At 38.3% G+C, this 19618-nt stretch overlaps 1 protein-coding gene across 4 annotated transcripts in view; it reads right to left on the bottom strand.

Annotated features, from left to right (window-relative positions):
• LOC121286982 (regulation of nuclear pre-mRNA domain-containing protein 1B-like) overlaps nt 1-19618 on the bottom strand; it is a 42371-nt gene that overhangs the window by 22291 nt on the left and 462 nt on the right. The window contains exons 2-4 of one of the 4 annotated variants that reach the window (XM_041204368.1): nt 16195-16324; nt 15065-15198; nt 10927-11091 (exon numbers count right to left, since the gene is read on the bottom strand). In XM_041204368.1, the coding sequence (XP_041060302.1) occupies nt 10927-11091; nt 15065-15198; nt 16195-16324 (429 nt within the window). Of the gene's footprint in view, nt 1-10926; nt 11092-15064; nt 15199-16194; nt 16352-19618 lie in introns of all 4 variants that reach the window. The other 3 variants (XM_041204367.1, XM_041204370.1, XM_041204369.1) reach the window with 3 other exon arrangements.

The raw sequence follows: 19618 nt of genomic DNA on the forward strand, positions 1-19618 counted from the left end.
GCTGCTCTTGTCCTTCTAGGTGGTTATTATAAACTCGAGGGAGACCGTTAACTTTTAAAAATAAATTCAAACTCCCAGTTATTAACTGAAAAAAATTATGTCACAAGATTTCACATGTCAAAAAACCTTTTACTGTACAGGAATTAAACAATGCAAGTAGCAGTAACTTAACACTATTCTGTAAACCCTTATTATTTAAATCAGAGAATCTCAACAGACCACTTCTGGTTCTGTTTTTACTTCCACCCAAGAGTTCCATATGCTTTCCAGGGATCTTGAGGATCCCTTCACTTCTCCCAAGACCAAGCCATAACGTGCCACAATTCTTAAAACTTAACTGAGGCCCAGTTCGCCTCTTCTCAGTTACCCAGTCTGGTGCATGAACATCCAGCGCTCTCTCTCTGCGAGGATTCCACTGCTGATCTCTTCTACAAGCATTACCAGGTAGATCTGTAAATTTAAATTCCTCACAAATTTGAACTTTTCATTGCAACCGTGGGCCAGGCTCAATTTCTGCTTAGTGGCCCTAACTCAGGAACAATCCTGGTTTCAAACAGCCCCTATGCCCCTTCTTCTGGCTGTCAGCATATACACAACTACTTTCCCAGTCTTCCAAGCTGACTGTGAGAAAACACATAGATAAACGCAAATAAAAGACAGCTTCCCTGCAATCTATTCCCATGGAAAAGCAGCACAGCTGGAATGTCCCAGATAGAAATTCAAACCAATCAACCACTATTCACAAGCCTGTCCTTTGATATGAAATGTATATGGATACTTTAAAACCATCTTGTTTCAAACCTTGCTTTAATCTGGGAAATTAACTGAATAATTTGCATCTCTAACAGGGCCAATTGCAATCTTATAAAAACAAAAAAACTGCGGATGCTGGAAATCCAAAACAAAAACAAAAACAGAATTACCTGGAAAAACTCAGCAGGTCTGGCAGCATTGGCGGAGAAGAAAAGAGTTGGCGTTTCGAGTCCTCATGACCCTTCGACTCAAGTTCTGTCGAAGGGTCATGAGGACTCGAAACGTCAACTCTTTTCTTCTCCGCCGATGCTGCCAGACCTGCTGAGTTTTTCCAGGTAATTCTGTTTTTGTTTTTGTTTTCAACTGCAATCTTACCTGACATGCTAGCTCCATTCCTAAACCAAGAGCAGGCCACCTGTTGCTATTGTTTTCACACCTCTAACTCCTTTAAGTAAACACAGGCATATCTTTGAATGGTAATTATCTCAGGATGCTTACCAGTTTCCCAAACCCAGGCTTTTTTCCCCATTTAGCTTACAATTAAAAATTACATTTCCAAGACATATGAATCATGAAATCAGACATTCTCACAACATGGTACAGGTTGCGGTTTGGAAGCTGCTGTCCAAAGAGCCTTGGTAAGTTGCAGTGCATCTTGTATATGGTACCCATTGCTGCAACAGGGCGCCAGTGGTAAAGGCAGTGAATGTTTAACGTGGTGGATGGAGTGACAATCAAGTGGGCTGCTTTGTCCTAAATGGTATTGAGCTTCTTGAGCATTGCTGGAGCTGCACTCAACCAAGCAAGTGGAGGTTATTCAATCAATCAATCATACTCCTGGCTTGTGCCTTGGTGAACAGGCTTTGGAGAGTCAAGAGATGAGTTACTCGGTGCAGAATTCCCAGCTGCTGGCCCTTGTAGGCACATTATTTATATGGCTAGTCTGGTTAAGTTTCTAGTCAATGGTAACCCCAAAGTTTCCCTAATTCCCAAATGCTGCTTTGATGTCAAGGGCAGTCATTTTTACCTCCCCTTGAGTTCAGTTCTTTTGTCCATGTTTGAACTAAGCTGTAATGATGTCAGGAGCCAAGAAATGAGCTTTCGAAAGATATACTGAAAAGTAATTAATGCTGAAAGGGCATTTCCTTGTGCGAGAGATTAGAACTAGGGACATAGTTTAAAAATAAAGAGTTTCCCATTTAAAATAGAAGTGAGAAGAAATTTTTTCTCTCAGAAGATCGAGAGTCTTTGGAACTCTCTTCCCTAGAGAGTGGTGAAGGCAGGGTCATTGATATTTTTAAGGTAGATAGATTTTGACTGATAAGATTCTTGACTAACAAGGGAGTCAAAGGTTATCGGGAGTAGGTGGAATGGAGTTGAGGCCACAATCGGATCAGGCATGATCTTACTGAATAGCAGAGCAGCTCAAGGGGCTAAATGGCCTACTTCTGCTCCTAATTCGTATGTTAGTATTTCTTAAAAATCTGAAAAAGAATTTCTCAAGTTGAGAAAAGGTTTTCTTCCAACATGAGATTTTGTAAGTGATTTTTGCATGTCAATACCGTCCAAAATTAATCAGCGGTGCTGTCACAAGATATTCACAATACAAAATAACCATTTAATCAACAGATTAGCTGATCAGGTTGAAAGGGTAAATAAGTACAAATATCATATAAATAAGGTTTGATGGCCCCCAGATGAAAGTGAGCATTCCGCCAAAACCATAGAAAATGATTATGCCATGAACTCTAGTGCAGTCAACATTCTTTGAATTAAAATATACTCCACGGATCATAAGGTTTCAGCTTGGTTCATCTTGAGTCAGGAGTCATGAAATCAATCCTCGTATAGCACTTGAGTATGGAAGCTTGGTTGACAATGCAATATAGTAATGAGGGAATTATACATGATTCAGAGGTGCTGCTTTCAGATGAAGCATTAAACCAAGATGCAAAATCCCCACAGCATAAAGTGCAGGAAGCTCTCAGTACAGCGGCCAAGTTTATTCCTCAATCAGTAGTAGCAAAGACTGAATATCTGGCTAATCATTTATTTGCTGATTCGTAACCTTGTTGTGCGCAAATCTGTACACCATGGCTCTAATATTTACAGGAAGGCTGTAGGAGAAAGAAAACAGCCAAAGAACTTGGCAAGAATAGCTACGCAGAGATCTAACTTCCATAATTTCTTTTCTGTCATTTACTGTTTATCAGCCGAGCAAGAAGACCAGCAATATAAGACAGCAGCTGCAACCCTTGGGAAGAAAAGAAAAACCACTGAGGAGAAGCTATGGGAGGTGGATTTGGGAAGAGGTCAGTGTAGAGGAAGGAACAGAGAAAGAAAGGCTCATATTTCCTTGAGGGGCTAGGTGAGGGAAACACTCCTGTTCCACAAGGTATGCTAAGAAAGACACTTAATTTGCAAGCCGATAGTTCCTGATTCCCTTTCATGGCTAGGTTTAGAGACCTCAGGAAACCTGTGCGGCAACTGTAACATTTAACTTAGGCTCCCAACTGCAATGTGGAAGCCTGATTTATGGCAAAGCGGGACCTGCGAATGCCACCATCATAACTGCAATGGGCATAAACATAACTGATTAGGGTAATTTTTCCTTTGCTTTTTAAAAGCCACCCCACTTACCAGATTCACTCTTGCCCGTTATGGTGGAATGCTGGGTGGAGAGAGGTATTAATAGAGGTCCATGCTTCCCTGAATAACAATGGTGATTATCATTCAAAAGTAATTAATTGACTGTAAAACATTTTGGAATTCCCAGAGGATATAAAAGGCACTACATAAATGCACAATATTTCTTTTGATTGTAGAGAGGAAAAACAGAGTTACTAGTCCCTTCACAAGACTTATCTAAAATTCACATCACCTTTCTTTAATCTGGTTCATTAAGAGCATTTTGGCAGAAGATGCAATCAATGGGACGCTTTTCCATCAAGACACATAGGATGAAGAAAACACTGGCTTAATGCAAAAAGAAAATATAAATAAAATCATATATTAGAGTATGGAATTAAACATTCTAAATCCTTTGAAACAAGAATGCAAAGTTGTACACATTTTCAATAATGCAAAAAATATTTGTAAAATGATAGAAAGGCCATAAAGGTGACTGTTATTCTTCGAGTTTGAAAAAGACGACGGATGTACAGACTCATCAACAATGAACACTGAAATGGTCATGTAGTCCCAGTCTGAAAAAACAGAGTTGGAAACAGTCGGAACATTGGAACTCATGTTGTGACATGGACAGACACTGCTCTATGAGTTGCTCACAGGCAGCAATAAGACATTGATCCTTTTCAAAAGTGAAAGAAGTTCTATAAATCAGGACACTCCAGCAAGTTCCTTCGCATGCTGATTATTCCAGCTCATTAGACTTGATGCCACACTTTATAGCGCTTGCACAGCCGACCTTGATTTCTTTTGCCAGATCCCAGCTTTCCATACAGCAACTGTCTCGGAATGTAACAGTCCTCCATTCTAAGTACATGTCCTACTACCGCAGTTAAGCTCTCAGGAGCATTGCCTCAACACTTTTGTCTGGGCTTGATCTAAGATTTCGAGGTTTGTGATCCGGCTTTGCCAACAGGTACCAAAGATGGAGCGAAGAGTGCGCACGTAAAAATTGTTCTAATTGCTTTGTGTGTTTGTGGTAAGTCCAGGACTTTCAGCCATAGAAGACAAGTAATGGCAAGAGTGTTATACATCTTGGTCTTCGTGGTCAGTCCAATGCTATGGTGGTTTACTACTCTGGTGCAAAGCCTGAGCACCTGGCTCACCTTGTTGATCCTAGCTGATATCTCTATTAGGTGAACCATCATTAGTGATAATGGTTTCAAAGTATTTGAAGCTGTCAACATTCTTCAGCTTTCTATCAATGATGGGAGTTGTCTGGGTGAACAATGGTGGGCTTTGGCAAGGGCTGAGAAAGAATCTCAGTCTTTCCAAGACTGACGGTCAATCCAAACAGCTTTGAAGGCTCTGAAAAATCTGTCAACCATGATCTCTCGTTTGTGAGTCATTAAGGCACAATTATTGGCGAAAAGGATTTCCTGGATGAGTTTCTCATAAGTTTTGGTTGTGCACTGAGACGTCGTAGAAGAGTGAGCCATCAAGACAATATCAGAGGTACACTCCCTCTTAGAGTTCCGCAACAGCATGGTTAATGACACAGGTGAAGAACAGGTTAAAGAGGGCTGGTGCTAGAACGCTGCCCTGCTTCACTCTGTTCGAGACCTCAAAGGGAGCTGATGATTTGCCACTTAAAAGGGCCTGGCCCTTCGTTCCATCGTGGAACAGTTATCTGACCGTGACAAATTTTTTTGGGCAATCACGCTGTTCCAGGATTATCCAGAGGGTCTCCCCTATTGACTACGTCAAACGCCTTTGTGAGATCAACAAAAATTAAGTAAAGGGATATGTTCTGCTCGAGGCATTTTTCTTAGATTTGTCTCACAATAAATATCATATCCACTGTGCTGTGACCTGGTTAAAAGCCACAATGAGCCTCAGGTGGGTTCATTTCTGCCACAATTCTGTTCAGGATGATGCGAACAAGGTCCTTCCTGCTATGGACAGAAGTGAGATACCTCTGTAGGAGCCACACTCTGCTTTGCTGTCTTTGTTTTTGTAGAAAGGCCTTAAAGGTACTCTCTCTCAAAACCAGCTGTCTAAAAACCAGAATGGTCTGAAAACCAGACATTCAGAATTTGTCTTGCATTTTTTTTTAAAATTAAACTTACCTGGACAATTCAGCTAGGCATCTGCATGGTGTTGGAACAGTAAACTGCTTCGCTACTTGCACGCATGTCTAATCCATGATCCAAGCAACCCTTGACCCCACCCAACCCAGCCTGGCCTGAATGGCCCACCGCCCAAAGCACCCAACCTGAAATCTAGCAAAATCAAAAGTCCGGTACAGTCTGGGTCCGAAGGCTGCCAGTTGTGAGACAGTGCACCTATACCAGAGTCCAAGAGTCACGTGACTGACGTAAGCCCAGGCAGTAGCCACAGTTTGAGAAATGGGTTCAAATCTAGGCGGTGCTCTCGTACCGTCAACTAAAACTGAAGCAAGATTCAACTGATGGGAAAACCAGCCATTCTTAAAACTTGTATTACCTAAAGAACACAAAATAGTTTAGATGGCCACCTGATTCTTGTGGTTCTGAGATCTGCTGAAGGGGGATCCATATCAAATTGTGCTTAGACAAAGTCTGAAATATAAATAATACCTCATGACAGAGAGCAGTGTGACTTCAACAGCAAAATATTTGGTTTACAGAGTTGACAAATCTGCACGTGCTAAAAGTAACACCACCTCTCAAGATAGCACTTTGAAAAATTTAAGTTAACACAATGGAGACACATTATGAAGAATGAATAAATTTTACTGCTTATTGAAAAAACTACGAACCTCAAAATGTACAGGATAAGAAATGTATATCAGCTACAACTTAAACCCTAACTCATAGTGAGGTAGCCCACATCTCAAGTTGCAAACAAGTTTAGCTTGTTAGCTTGCAAAGGTTTTGTGTAGATATGTGTCAATGAGGACTTTGGAAAGGTTTCTACTGACAGCAGGGTCAATAACCAGATTACACAGATTTAATTGGCAAAAGAACAAGAAGGTAGATGATACCTTTTTGTAATTTGGAGCTAGTTATGATGCTTTTGAAAGAATTGCCTGCAAGGGTGGTGGAAGCATAATCATAAGTAACTTTCAAAAGTTAATTGGATAAATACTTGAAGGGGATAAAATACAGAGCTAGATGGAGTCTCCCCTTCACCTGACCTTAGGCTGACTAATGCAATGTATTTGGGTTTGGCAAAACATTATTTCTTAGGTTTGCTTCGACTATGCCTCTGCCCAGATCTTAGCCACCCAGTATGGTATATGGTATTTTTAGGCAAAACTACCTCAAGAGAAACTAGGACCCATTATGACATCCTCTGTTGTCCAAAGTGGTGCTTAATTGCTGATATATCCTAAATGATGCCACTGCTGAGAAATCAGAACCTAGAGTCATCAGGCATATGATCTTTTTACTTTCCTAAAAAGTATTGGCTGAATTTATAGCCTTTTTGCGAAGTTTTGTTTTTTTGTGTGTGACAGATTGAACAGCACACAACTTATGATACTGGTCACAAGAATTTAGGAACAATTTTACAAGAATGGGGTAAGGGGTCTTCTCGGCTCTGTATGAAAAGGCTTACAGCAACCCTCTGCTTGGTTAGGCTACAACCGTTCCACTAATCAAGGTACAGGAAACTCATCAATGAGGGGGAATTGTAATTGAAATTGTAATGCTTGAAATATTTAAGCTTACTCTATTTCTGTTTAGAATATTGGTACACTTTGCCTGGAAAGCACCAAAATGGGATAGAAACTAAATAGTCAAATATCCTGGCATGGTCCTATATATACACATCGCTCATCAACTTGATAGATCTCTTTCAAAACAAAACTGCCAAACATAATTGGGTGGTTTCTCCTAGAATAAGCAAGCTCTCACTTAAGCTGGAGATGTGTCATGTTTCAGACCGGTTGTTGCCAACCTTTTCTCAATGGGCTGTCACTTAGGATGCTTTAGAAAAAAAGCAGACAGCCAGGCTCAAGAAGTGCTGCAAAGTCAGTTAAATTTCAAAATAGAAAGCTACAAAGGAGAATGTAGGAGGGTAAACTAGAAACTATTTCTGGTTAGGAAGTGCAGCATGTTCATTATTTCACATTATCTACACATCGCAAATTTGTACCAACTGAACTAAGTAAAAAGAATTTTAGCAATTGTTTTCTCAATCTGCCCTTGAAGAGATTGAAGCAGCACATGGGCAAAAAATAAAAACATCCGGTTGATATCACGAAAACATCATTGATGTAGTCCTGGTTTGTTATTGTATAATTAAATATTTGGCAGGTCAGGTACACCTCAAATGCAAGATGCTCAGAACAATTATACAGGTGATTAGCAGTATTGTATCCAAGAAAATAAATAAGGCTTAACCCTAAAACACCTGAATATGCAAGATTGTGTTGATTGAACAGCTCAATTTATATTAGCCTTAACTTTTGTATTTGGACAGCTAGAGTACCAATCACATGTGACTTGGCCTAAATAGCCAAGTGGTTATGGTACTGGGTTTGTAACCCCAAGATCAAGAGTTCAAATCTCACAATGGCAAACTATGAAACAATGTAACTTCATCTGAATAGGAACAGATGGAAATGTGTTTGTACTCAAAAGAGTTACCAATCACATGTGGGTCCAGTCCATTTATTTTAATGGCAAGTTTTTTTCTTCCCCTCACTTTTAGGGCTTCTATTTACCAAGAGCACCAATCTTTGATCAGCAACCTCCTCTTAGGCTTCAGTCAACACTGCTCGAATTCTGACCTTGCCGTCAGGAGATGATGCATGTATATGGACTGCCAAAAGGTGTTTGATAAAGTTTAACATAATAGGCTTCCCAGCAAAGCGGAAGTCCACCGTTTAATGAGCGTTCTCATTTTAGCAGGATTTGTAAATTGACCTCCATTTTCTTTTAGTGCAGTTACAGCAGATGCCCCAAGAACTGCATTGTAACGGGCATGCTCAGCCTGTTTTCTTAAACACTTCCCACCGCTTCACTCACCATCTTTCCCGAACCCCTCGCTCCCATCACATCACTGATTCCCTCTCCCAAACCACCTCACTCCCTCCTGCTCGCCACTCACCATCTGTTCCAAACCCCCTCGCTCCCTCCCACTTGCCGCATTCCTCTCCCAAACCTCCCACGCACCACTTCCCTCACCCAAATCCCTCACTCCCTCCCACTCACTCTTCTCTCTCCCGAACCCCTCACTCCCTCTGTCCGAAACCCCTTGCTCCCTCCCACTCACTGCTTCAATCAGGTGGTGCAAATCAGCAAGCAGGAGGTGGGAAGTGGAAAGAAGGAGTTAAGTAGAAAGAGTAGTAAGTAGAAGAGGATTTTTGAGCTAGTTAGGTTGAAGGTAACCAATAGGTTTTTTAATGTAAAAATTACAGGTCAGGAGCGTAACCCATCCTTATTACATGTCTTCTTATGGGCATGTGATTTTTCTTCAGCATGTTTTTGTTTAGCACACTTTTTTAGGAATACATTAGGAGCAATAAAAGAGGGATAGCTATAATGGTGAAGTTTTTTTTGGATTGGAGGAAGGTATACAGTGGGGTTCCCCAGTGGTCAACACCAGGACTATTTTTCTTGACATTTATTAATGACTCAGACATAGGTGTACAGGACACAATTTCAAAATTTGCAGATAATACTAAATGAACTGAGAGGAGAATGGTAATGGACTTCAAGAGGACATGGACAGGCTGGTGGAATGGGCAGACTAGTGGCAGATGAAATTCAATGCAGATAAATGGGAAGTGATACATTTTTGTAGGAAGAATACAAAGAGGCAATATAATGGGCACAATTCTGAAGTGGGTGCAGGAACAGAGACACCTGGGGGTACATGTGCACAAATCATTGAAGTTCGCATGGCAAGCAGAGAAAGCTGTTAAAAATGCATACAAAATCCTCTGCTTTACAAATCAAGGTATCAACTACCAAAAGCAAGGAAGTTATGTTGAACCTTTATACAACTCTGGTTTGACCTCAATTGGAATATTGTGTCAATTCTAAGCACCACAGTTTAGGAAGGATGTAAAGGAATTAGAGAGGGTGCAGAAAAGATGAATGAGAATCTTTCCAGGAATGAGGAGCTTCAGTTACACAGATAGCTGGGAGAAGTTGGGGTTATTTTCCTTAGAGAAGAAGAAGTTGAGAGGGGATTTGATAGTGGCGTTCAAAACCAAGGCTGGGGGGGTGGGCTCCCCGCAGACTAGATAGGGACAAATTATTCCCATGCACGGAGAACCAGAGGAAATAGATTCAAAGTGATTGACAAAAGGTAACATGAGGAAAGACTTTAAGCAGTGAATGTTTAAAATTTGGACCGCATTCCCTAAAAGGTTGGTGGAGGCAGCTTCAATTTTAAAAAGGAATTGGATAAGCACCTGAGAGAAAAAATTTGCAAGGCTACTGGGAAAGGGTGTGGGATGGAACTAGCTAAACTGCTCTTGCAAAGAGCCAGCATGGACTCAGTGGGCCAAATGGTCTCTTTCTGTGCTGTACCATTCTAGGATTCCATGTACATTGATTGGTCTGAGATGTCTCACAGATTCTCTCTCAGTATTCAAAACTGATCAATTGTTGTTCACCAGCTACCCACCCCAACCCCTCCCGTGGCACAGCTGAAAGTGGAAACTTACTACATAGAAGTTGTTGTAAAAGTAACCCTGTAGAAACCACAATGGAAAGAGGTGTGATTTTTAGTCCAGAGCATATTCTCCTTAAAACAATATTATCAATTCCTTCCTTAGTAATCATTAACTTTTGTTTTTTTTTAAACTGGTCAGTTGATTCAATGCTAGCTCTCTGACATTTGAGTCAAAGAGTAATGAATCAAGAGTCACTACAGCATCTATGTACATAAATTTAGGCTGACACTTCAGTGCATAAACCAAGGGAATGTGGGGTTGTTCGTGTACCGTTTTTCTGATGAAATTTCATACCAAGGTTGTCTCTTCAGGTAGGAGAACTTAAAAGATGCCACAAAACTATTTAACATACAGCAAAGTGACTGCTTCATCTGCCTACATAATAACAATGACTAGAAATAAAAGTAATTCATTGGCTATAAAGACTGTTGTGTTCTGAAGATGTGAAAGGCAGAATATCGTTGCAATCCACCTTCTTAGTTCAAGCCTTGTTTTTTTTACAAACATTTCTGTGCTCAATAACAAGGGGAAAATGTGCTTTACATGATCTCGGTTATAGCCTGACCACCTCACCACCTAAGCTTTTGCACTTCCACTAGATTTTCAGCACAGAAAGCAAAATACACTGAAATCCAATCCATGAGCAGTATAAACAGGTAAGTCAATCCCATCTTTTTAAATCAAGAGCTTAAAAAAAACACAAATATTAACCAGTTCTAAGGTTCTGAGCCATGATCAAAGGGTGGACACAGACACAACCAACTTTACAAAATAGTAAAGATTGGATGCATCGTAAAATACTTCTTTTTGTGGAATTATTCCATCTTTCTTAGAAAGGTGGTATACTGTTGGCTCTCTGGAAACCTACTGACCTATATATCTGGTCTCAGATGAGATGCTGGATGAAGAGTCAGATGTTGCTGATTCATGACCTTTAACAACCTCAGCATTACGAATTCTGTTAGACCGAGATTGCCTTTCACTGGATGACGGGCAAGATGGTGGTTGATCATATACGACTTTAGAACCAGTACTCTCTGCAAAGATTAAATTTGCTGTCAGAAGGTAATTACTGGGGTAGAAAAGTTTTACAAAAATTTTCATTGTACGATGCAATGCTAATGCAATTCTACAGCACTCTAAGCTACAAAAAATGCATTATAAAAGATATTCAAAGAGTTGGGGAATTCTCAGTTTATACAATAATCCTAAAATGCCAATAGGGGGTCAAAAACACACAAAGCATGGGTCGTTGTTTTTGAGGCAGAAATGCTGAGTAATGTTTGTGTAGTCTTACAATTGTCAATGCCTGTTGTACCCAGCAGACCTGTGACCACTTTTTACAGCAAATCTCACTTAAGTTTAACTACTTTATTGGTGTAAAAATTTGTAAGATAATCATCCTAACTGCCAGTCAGTATCATCTATTCAGAATTGACATTTCTACATGGTAATGTTTGTTGGACATATTTCACTTGCAATTTATTGTCAAATTTCCAACTCAAATCAGTGGCAGGCAGAATATAAAAATGGCTTAAACTACCATCGGCTGTGGCGCCTTTTGGGAATCCAATAAGGATGAAAGATCTGACATAAATGCAAGCTTTCCTGGCAAGTATAAGGCTAGCTATCTAAAGAAGATTTAAAATCACATTATAAGTTTATTTAAAAAATTGATCATAGTGTATTATATATAAAACTTAGTCACTACAGGTTAGAAAGGACTAACTTTCAAAGTTGAGAGTTCTCAGTAAGTTGCTAGATAGGTCAAATGGCAGAGATGCTTCTATTTTGGAGGAAAGAAAAGTCTAGCAAAACCAACTAATTTTTCTTGATTACGGAGTAGTCTTAGTAATAGTTGCAAAAAGACAGTCTTTCCTTCTATTCCCTCCTTTCAAAATTCAGTTGTATGCATTTGCTACAGAAAATGCAAGGTTCAATGATATTCCATTGGCCCTGCTATTCTAATTCGGATCATACTCATGTATTGCGGATTTATAAATCAAAATACATGAGGATTTCTCATCAAAGCAGCTACTGAAAACATGAAAACCAATATTACATTCTACCTGTAAGGAACAAATGTCAGTCTCTGTTGAAACATAGAATGAATGCTACATCCTAGCCACAATCTGATTTTTCTTTCATGTTCAATTTCCGATTTTATTGCTATGAAATAGTTTCACAGATCTGTGGTTCAATTTCCCAAACAAATTTGAGCTCCAGTTCATTAAGTTTTCAATTATTCTTTTTTAAATGTTTTCAGTTTTTTAAAAAATTACATTTAGACAATCTCTTGCTGTAATCCCCTCAATTTCTGATATTTTCACGGTTTGTTTTTTTTAAATTATTTATTTAGGGCCTTGATTGACCTCAGACTGACAGAACATATCGTTGATTCACAAGTCCAAGGGTTGATTCATTTCTTCAACCACTTGTGCAACTAATACCTGACACACTAATTCGTTAGATATTTGTGTAGCAGCAAAACATATTTATAATTACCAAAGATTTAATCTGGTACTTAAAATCATGTATATTTTGCAGTGACTTGTCAACTACACAAGTTATCTCATGCCAGATCGTGATATTCAAGAGCCATTTGGTAGAATGAATCTTGTCAAAAAGCAAACTAAGAACTTGCATATCTATTCCATTTACAATAAAGAATCATAGCAAAAAGCACAGCATCACAATACAGACCTGAAATTACCACCCAACTTGGATTGAGAGGCTACATCAGAAAGGCAAATACTCTAAAATAAGATTCATTTCCAGGGACTCAGAATATTTGTTGTCAGCCAGCTTAAAGTGTTGCCTGCAATACTTTAATCCAACTTTGAATTGCTCCTTTAGGAATTATTACCGGAGGGCAACACTAGGATATCAAAACTTTTCCGAGAATATGTAAATATGGATGTTACTCAACATTATCATATCATTTACAGCACTAAAGTCTATATATCTTAATTACATATTCAGTTTCAGTAGGTACATGAAAGGAAAATATGTATTTCAAAGATCATTGATTATAAATTCAAAACATTACAATTTTTAAATTGGGATAAAAATCGACATTGCTAATTACATCATCAAGGCAAATGCAAGAAGAGTACATGAAGGACATTCACAAAAGACAAAACAAGATAAAGCCAACCAGATTAAATTTAGTTGCGGAATTTTAGATCATCACTTCACTGTCTAAAATCTACCACTGCCAAAGTAGATTTACAGGTAGCAGCGCACACAGTAACAACCCTTCAAGTTTTTAAACTTCATTTCCTCTGATTCTCTTCACCCTGCTTTAGATCACTGTCTTCGTCAACTGTGCTTATCTTCAGTTAATAGTTTTGAAAAAGGATTAAACAGAATTTTAATTGTAAACAGACTTATTTCCAGAATGATTAAAGTCAGAATTTTTTAAAGACTATGATTCACCCTTGTAGCAAGAACTTAATACAAATAACTCTTTGAAGCTGCTTAATTTATTGAAGCTCTTTGAAACTATAATGCAAGATTAAATTATCAAGTCTTCCCAATATAACACTTCAATTTTTTTCTCTCCTTCCTTACTGTATTTTTTCTAATGTGTTAACTATACAGAACAAAACTACTGTGAACCATTAGGATAAAAGCCATCTGTGATTTTTTTTTTAAAATGCAGTGTAGGGTTAAGCACAGTGTGGGGCTATTTAGTTCAGCACATTTCACTCATTTCCAAATACTTTTATACTTAGATTTTTAAAAATCTTGAACTGTCAACCAGGACATACGGAGACATATGTTGCCATTGGCCAAACATGAATTTAACATTTACCATAAATTAATTTTGATTTGTGAGAAAAGCACTAGAGCACACAGCAAGTTTACAGGATTTAAAATACGTTTTAGTATAGTATACGATATAGCCAAGCAAGTAGTAAGTGTGCGTTGCAAGCTTGAATCAAAGTTTCAAAGTTCTTAGGGTGGACAACAGTTGTACAGTGATATTTAACATTTCTTATGGCTTGACCATTGCTTCCTGTGTTTCACAGCACATTTTACACACAGTTTTTCTGCAATCACCGTTAATTTGGCCAAACATGCAAAAGAATGCAGCAACACATCATAGACAGTGCTGTCCAAAAATAAACACAAGGACAACCAAACAAGCCCACTGTAATATTCCCCATTCTACTCAATTTTACATACAAATCAATATGACAATTTGGTCAGCAAGTCCCAATTTATTCTGACTTCAACATGCAAAAGGATTCCTATGCATTTTCAACTTATCACACCCTACAATATAAAATATTGTGCCAGTACTGCACTTGATTTGGATGGCAGATGCAGGTAACTCTTCTAAATTTCCTTATCTAGGGAAATATTTCACCTCTGCTCAAATTCCCTCAATGACGCTGGTGAAAAGCAGCATTTAAGCATGCAGACCGTCACTTGTATGAAGCTGTCACAACACAAACGTAGGAATCTATTCTGACAACTTTGACAATCTTACTGTGACTGCCTTATTGATTTTTTTTCAAACTACGTCCCCATTAAAGAACTGCTTTTCTTTTTAAGTATGTATTTATTTTCTCCACTTTTCCCCTTTATGTCGAGTACTTTTCCAGACTGAAAGGGTAGTGTGGAGACCCACTGCCAGGCCATCAGCTCTACTGCTCTCAAATCAAACACATGAAGGCATTAGAAATCAGAATGGCTGGTTTCCCAATTTTGCAATACTCAAATTGTGTTTGCATTCAATTTGACTCCTTCTCATAGTAACACCATGAGAGTGAGAGATTAACATAAACAGAAATATAATTTATTCTAAACAGACTCATTGATTAGTAGATAGCTGGCAACATGAAAGCATCTCAAACAACACTATCCCACTTTACAAATGAGGCTTAAGAGGCAGTTTGTTTCAACCAAGTACCTTTAAGGACAAAGATAATCTGATTAATTCAGATTATAATACACAGGTTGTATGCTGACAAGGTCACATTTTAATTTTGATATGCATACCTACTGGAAGCGGGCTGTTAGATTCATCCACAGTTAACTTAAGTTGTTGAATAAAATCAACATCATAGACGATCCTTTCCTGCCAGATATTCAGGACTCGTTCCATTTGCTTCTTACAACTCTGCTCAGATTCTCTGCAGGAAGGTAAAGGGAAAAAAAATCAACAGAAACTCCAGTAACTTTATTATTCTTGTTTACAATTGTTACTAACATCACAGCTTTCATTATAGTTATCCTACTGCAAAATTGAATTTAAAAAAAGACTAGAAAAGACCACCTATGATCAAAGGTACAAGCTGAGAGAAATTATTAAGACAAGGGCACAGGAATCAGGCCAATCCTATCCTCAGTGGAGCATCTCACAAACCTACCTGCAACAGTGATTGCAGGAAGGCGACTGGATGTAGTACCCTAGCTCATTTCCCTATTCCTAACTGTAGTATGTAATTCCAATTGCAGCACTCCTATCATTGTGAATCAAAACAGTTTAACTAGCACAAACCAGTGTAACTTTCTCATTTTACATGTGGCTCAGCTACTTACTTTCCTAACCAGTTGAGGCATTGGAGAACCCGACAGATACACTATGATCTAATGTGAAGCTAACTCTTCCACAGTTGATGTGTGTGTTTTATAGTTTATAAAGTGGATCGAAAATAACATGGCTTCTAAGCATGTGCAGACTGGCCAGTTACTGATAGGATAGAGGTCAACTTTTCCAGCAGAGCACTCAAAAATGGAGATGAAGAGTGCCCATTCACACACTGCCACTGACATTTTATATCAACATTTAGTCAGTTTAGCCACTCGATACCATGGTCAGTCTGAGATTCAGTGCTGTTATGTCACAGGTACATCTAATAAGTGGAAGATGCCGGAAAAGTTGAGAATGTGCTAAAGGGCACTAAATGCAATTGATGTGCCATTAAGGACTGGTTAACAATAGCATCTTAATTGCAACAACAAATGCACCAGTACTCTGGGTACATCACATCTTCTTTCCAACTTATTCATCAGCTAGTGAGCCAAATGAGCTTCTTACCTACTGCACAACACACCCATCCCAAGTTATTATTGTAGAATAATGCCTCCAAGGGTATTATATAGCTCTTCAATAACTCATACTGTACCTGGCAACATGTGAAAATGCATCCACAAGAACCCCCTCAAAGGCTTTGGTGAATTCAGGACCTTTTCGCTTACTGTTCTGAATGACATCATTAGCCAAATAGATGAAGGTCAGTTTCCTGCTTGGTTTAGCTAGATATGTTATATAAAAAACAGTTGCTGTGAATTAATGCAAAAAACATTTAGATGGATAACCTCCCTGTGCACTTAGCAAGTAACCCTTGTTAGAAACTACAAAACAGCTTTACATTTGTTTCAAACTGTGGTCAACTTACCTTAAACCTTTAAAAATTAAAGACTGTAAATCTACTTGGATCTGTGGTGTTAGAATTGATTGAGAGATGGCTAAACCATGTACAGATCTCAATTTTAGCAACTTTTAGAGTGAGCATATTTCACTTTAAAAAAGGATATTTAAAAATATGGAATAATCATCAAAGAATTTGTAACTTTTTTTGCATTTTCTGGAAAGATGAGAATTGACTCAAATGGAGGCTATGTTTAAGCTACATCCCTAAAATCGAATGCATTATATTGCAGGCATTTACATAAAATACTTGGGGGAAAAACCTTGATCACAGAAAGTTAAATTAATCAATATATTAAACTATGACTGCACATTTAAGTAGTTTTCATCTTTGGATTTGATTCATGATTGGTCTGAATCCCAGTGAAACAGGAAAAAGAACTTAGGAACAGGAGATGGTCTTCGTCCTTTTTTCCTATGTTGCAGAAAGATGTTTCCCTGTTAACTCACGTCAGTTTAATCCACACAATTTTATTTTCTATGATTTCCAATCTCCAAGATGTAAACTAGAATATTAAAAGCCAAGCACTTAAAACAACCAGGCTCAATAGACAGCATTCTTCCAGACACTGTTTTCAAATGCTATCAGCCTCTTGCTAACTTTAGTCTAGTACTGAATCTGCCATCAAATTTTCTTTTAGAAAAATGTATCACTACTTTTTAAACAATCTGGAATCACCTGAAAGGTTGTTGTGCACCAATTTAAAAGACTAGGTACTAACTATTTTTTATGGCATCCCTTAATGGGCAAAGTTACTGGGACGCAAGATATCTGAATTCTGACCTAAATATTAGAATCCAAAACTAGTTAGTTTCAGTATAGAAAAGCATGTTACTAAGATCCCTGAATAGAGAATAAATCCTGAGGTGACACTGAAAGACCATCTGTTGCTTCCCAAAAGCTGAATGAATTTGCCCCTTTAATTGAAAGCAGACTCAGTACCATGCACGTTCCTTCTATTGCAACATTTTTTTCTTCCCAAATACTGTTCTCATCTTCCCACCCCCACCACATTTTTAAAAACGTTTTCAATCCTTCTTCAGAATTGATGGAAAAGTCTCAAGGAACAGGCAAATTCACCGCCAGTCAATGAAAAAGGAAAATGTGGAAATGGAATACAAGCAGACATGGGTCATGAGGACTCGAAACGTCAACTCTTCTCTTCTCCGCCGATGCTGCCAGACCTGCTGAGTTTTTCCAGGTAATTCTGTTTTTGTTATGCTCTATATAGGTATGGCAGTTTACATGTTTCAGCAGTAATTCACGAATTTTATACTTTACTTTCATGCCCTTCTCTTCCATCTTGTCAAAATATAGTCTACTTCAACACATGAGGCAAAGAAATACATGTGTATCTTTATGTTGTCAACTGAAGCAAATAGGGCCCATCAAGTAAACCAACCTGTTAGCACAGATCTCTAGAAATATATTTCATTTTCTATTTACAATGTACCCAGAGCTTTTTTTTTAAAAAAAAGAAAGGCCCAACAAAATTTATTATTTTCTCTAGTTAAGATCAGAGATGTAATGATCTGGAGAAGTATGTTTGTGATTTCTTTCCAAACAAATTTACCATTGGATTACAAGATTCAACAGAAAAACTATGACCAATATTGAAGAGAAACACACTGTAGGTTAGTCAGAAAAGGCAGAATACAGTTACAACAATCAGAAAAATCTATAATTTAAACTCCAGAAAATTGGAAACTATGCTTTGGTACATTACATTGACTGCATCATAATTTAAATATTAATTATTAATTTTCATAGCTCCTACCTCAATGAAATTTAATTCTCATTAGAAACATTTATATAAAAATTGTACATACTAATCTACTTTACCCAAAGGAACAATGCTATTCAATTCACAACGCACCAGAAATAAGCCCTGCAAATGAGGGTGCTTTATTTTTGCCCCTAATTGCTTTGCTAGAATTAATCATTAAAATATTAGTTACTTCCATCAGTTTTAAAATTATTACCTTAGAGAAGGATACAAAAACGGTTCACTAGATTGATTCCTGGGAGGAGAGTTTGCCCTATAGGAAGCAATAGAGTAAATTGAGCATTTACTCTCTGATGTTTAGAAGAATGAGAGGTGATCTCATTGAAACATATAAGATTCTGAGAGAGCTTGATGGGCTAGATGCTGAGAGACTGTCACGCCTGGCTGGAGAGTCCACAATTAGGCACATAATCTCAAGGTAAGGGGTGCTCATTTCGGACTGAGCTGAGAAATTTATCCACTCATGAGTGTTGTGAACCTTTGGAATTCTCTACCCTGAGAGCTGTGGATGCTCAGTGTTGAGTTATATTCAAGGCTGAGATTGATAGATTTTTGGATGCTGAAGGATGTGGGGATCAGGCAGAAAAACTGAGTGGAGATTGAAGATCAGTTATGATCTTATTGAATGGCAAAACAGGCACGAGAAGTCATATGGCCTACTCTTGCTCCTATTTCTTATGTTCTTATATCCTATTTCATACAAAATAAGTTCAGCACTAATACAGCAAGAGCACTTTTGGGAATAATATAAGGTAGGCAATGATAGAAACTGCATCTTCCAGATCTAACAATAATCTTCCAAACATTAAATTCATTCATTCCAGCTTGACAACAAGGAACATTCCCAGAGTCTCAGTCTTCTGAGCAACTAGTTTTATATCAGAACCTTAAATCCAGAGATTGCTGGGCATTTACCATCACTCAATTTAAACCAGTTTCTCTTTCAACTCTTTCCTGAAACAAGGAAACATCTTTATCACAGAATTCAACATACACTTTGGACTAATGTTTTTCACAAAGGCAGTAACACACTGAACTCAGGCAGTCTCAAATCTCACTCCAGAGGGTACTGCTACAACGTCAAAACTGTCGCCTTTGGTTTGAGATTTTAAACGGAGGCTCCACCTGCTCATTGACCTGTGACAAATATCTCATGGCACTTTTTGGGGAAGGGCAGGTAAGTTATCCCGGTACTTATCCCCCTATTATTATCCAAAAATCAGATGATCCGGACATTTATTTCATTGCTGTTTTTTGGGAAAATGTGAATGGTTTATTTCCTTCATTGCGCCATTGACAACACTTCAGAAAGTACTTGAATGACTGTGAAGC

This window comes from Carcharodon carcharias, chromosome 14 (assembly GCF_017639515.1).
Source record: "Carcharodon carcharias isolate sCarCar2 chromosome 14, sCarCar2.pri, whole genome shotgun sequence".
In the NCBI taxonomy this organism is placed as follows: domain Eukaryota; kingdom Metazoa; phylum Chordata; class Chondrichthyes; order Lamniformes; family Lamnidae; genus Carcharodon; species Carcharodon carcharias.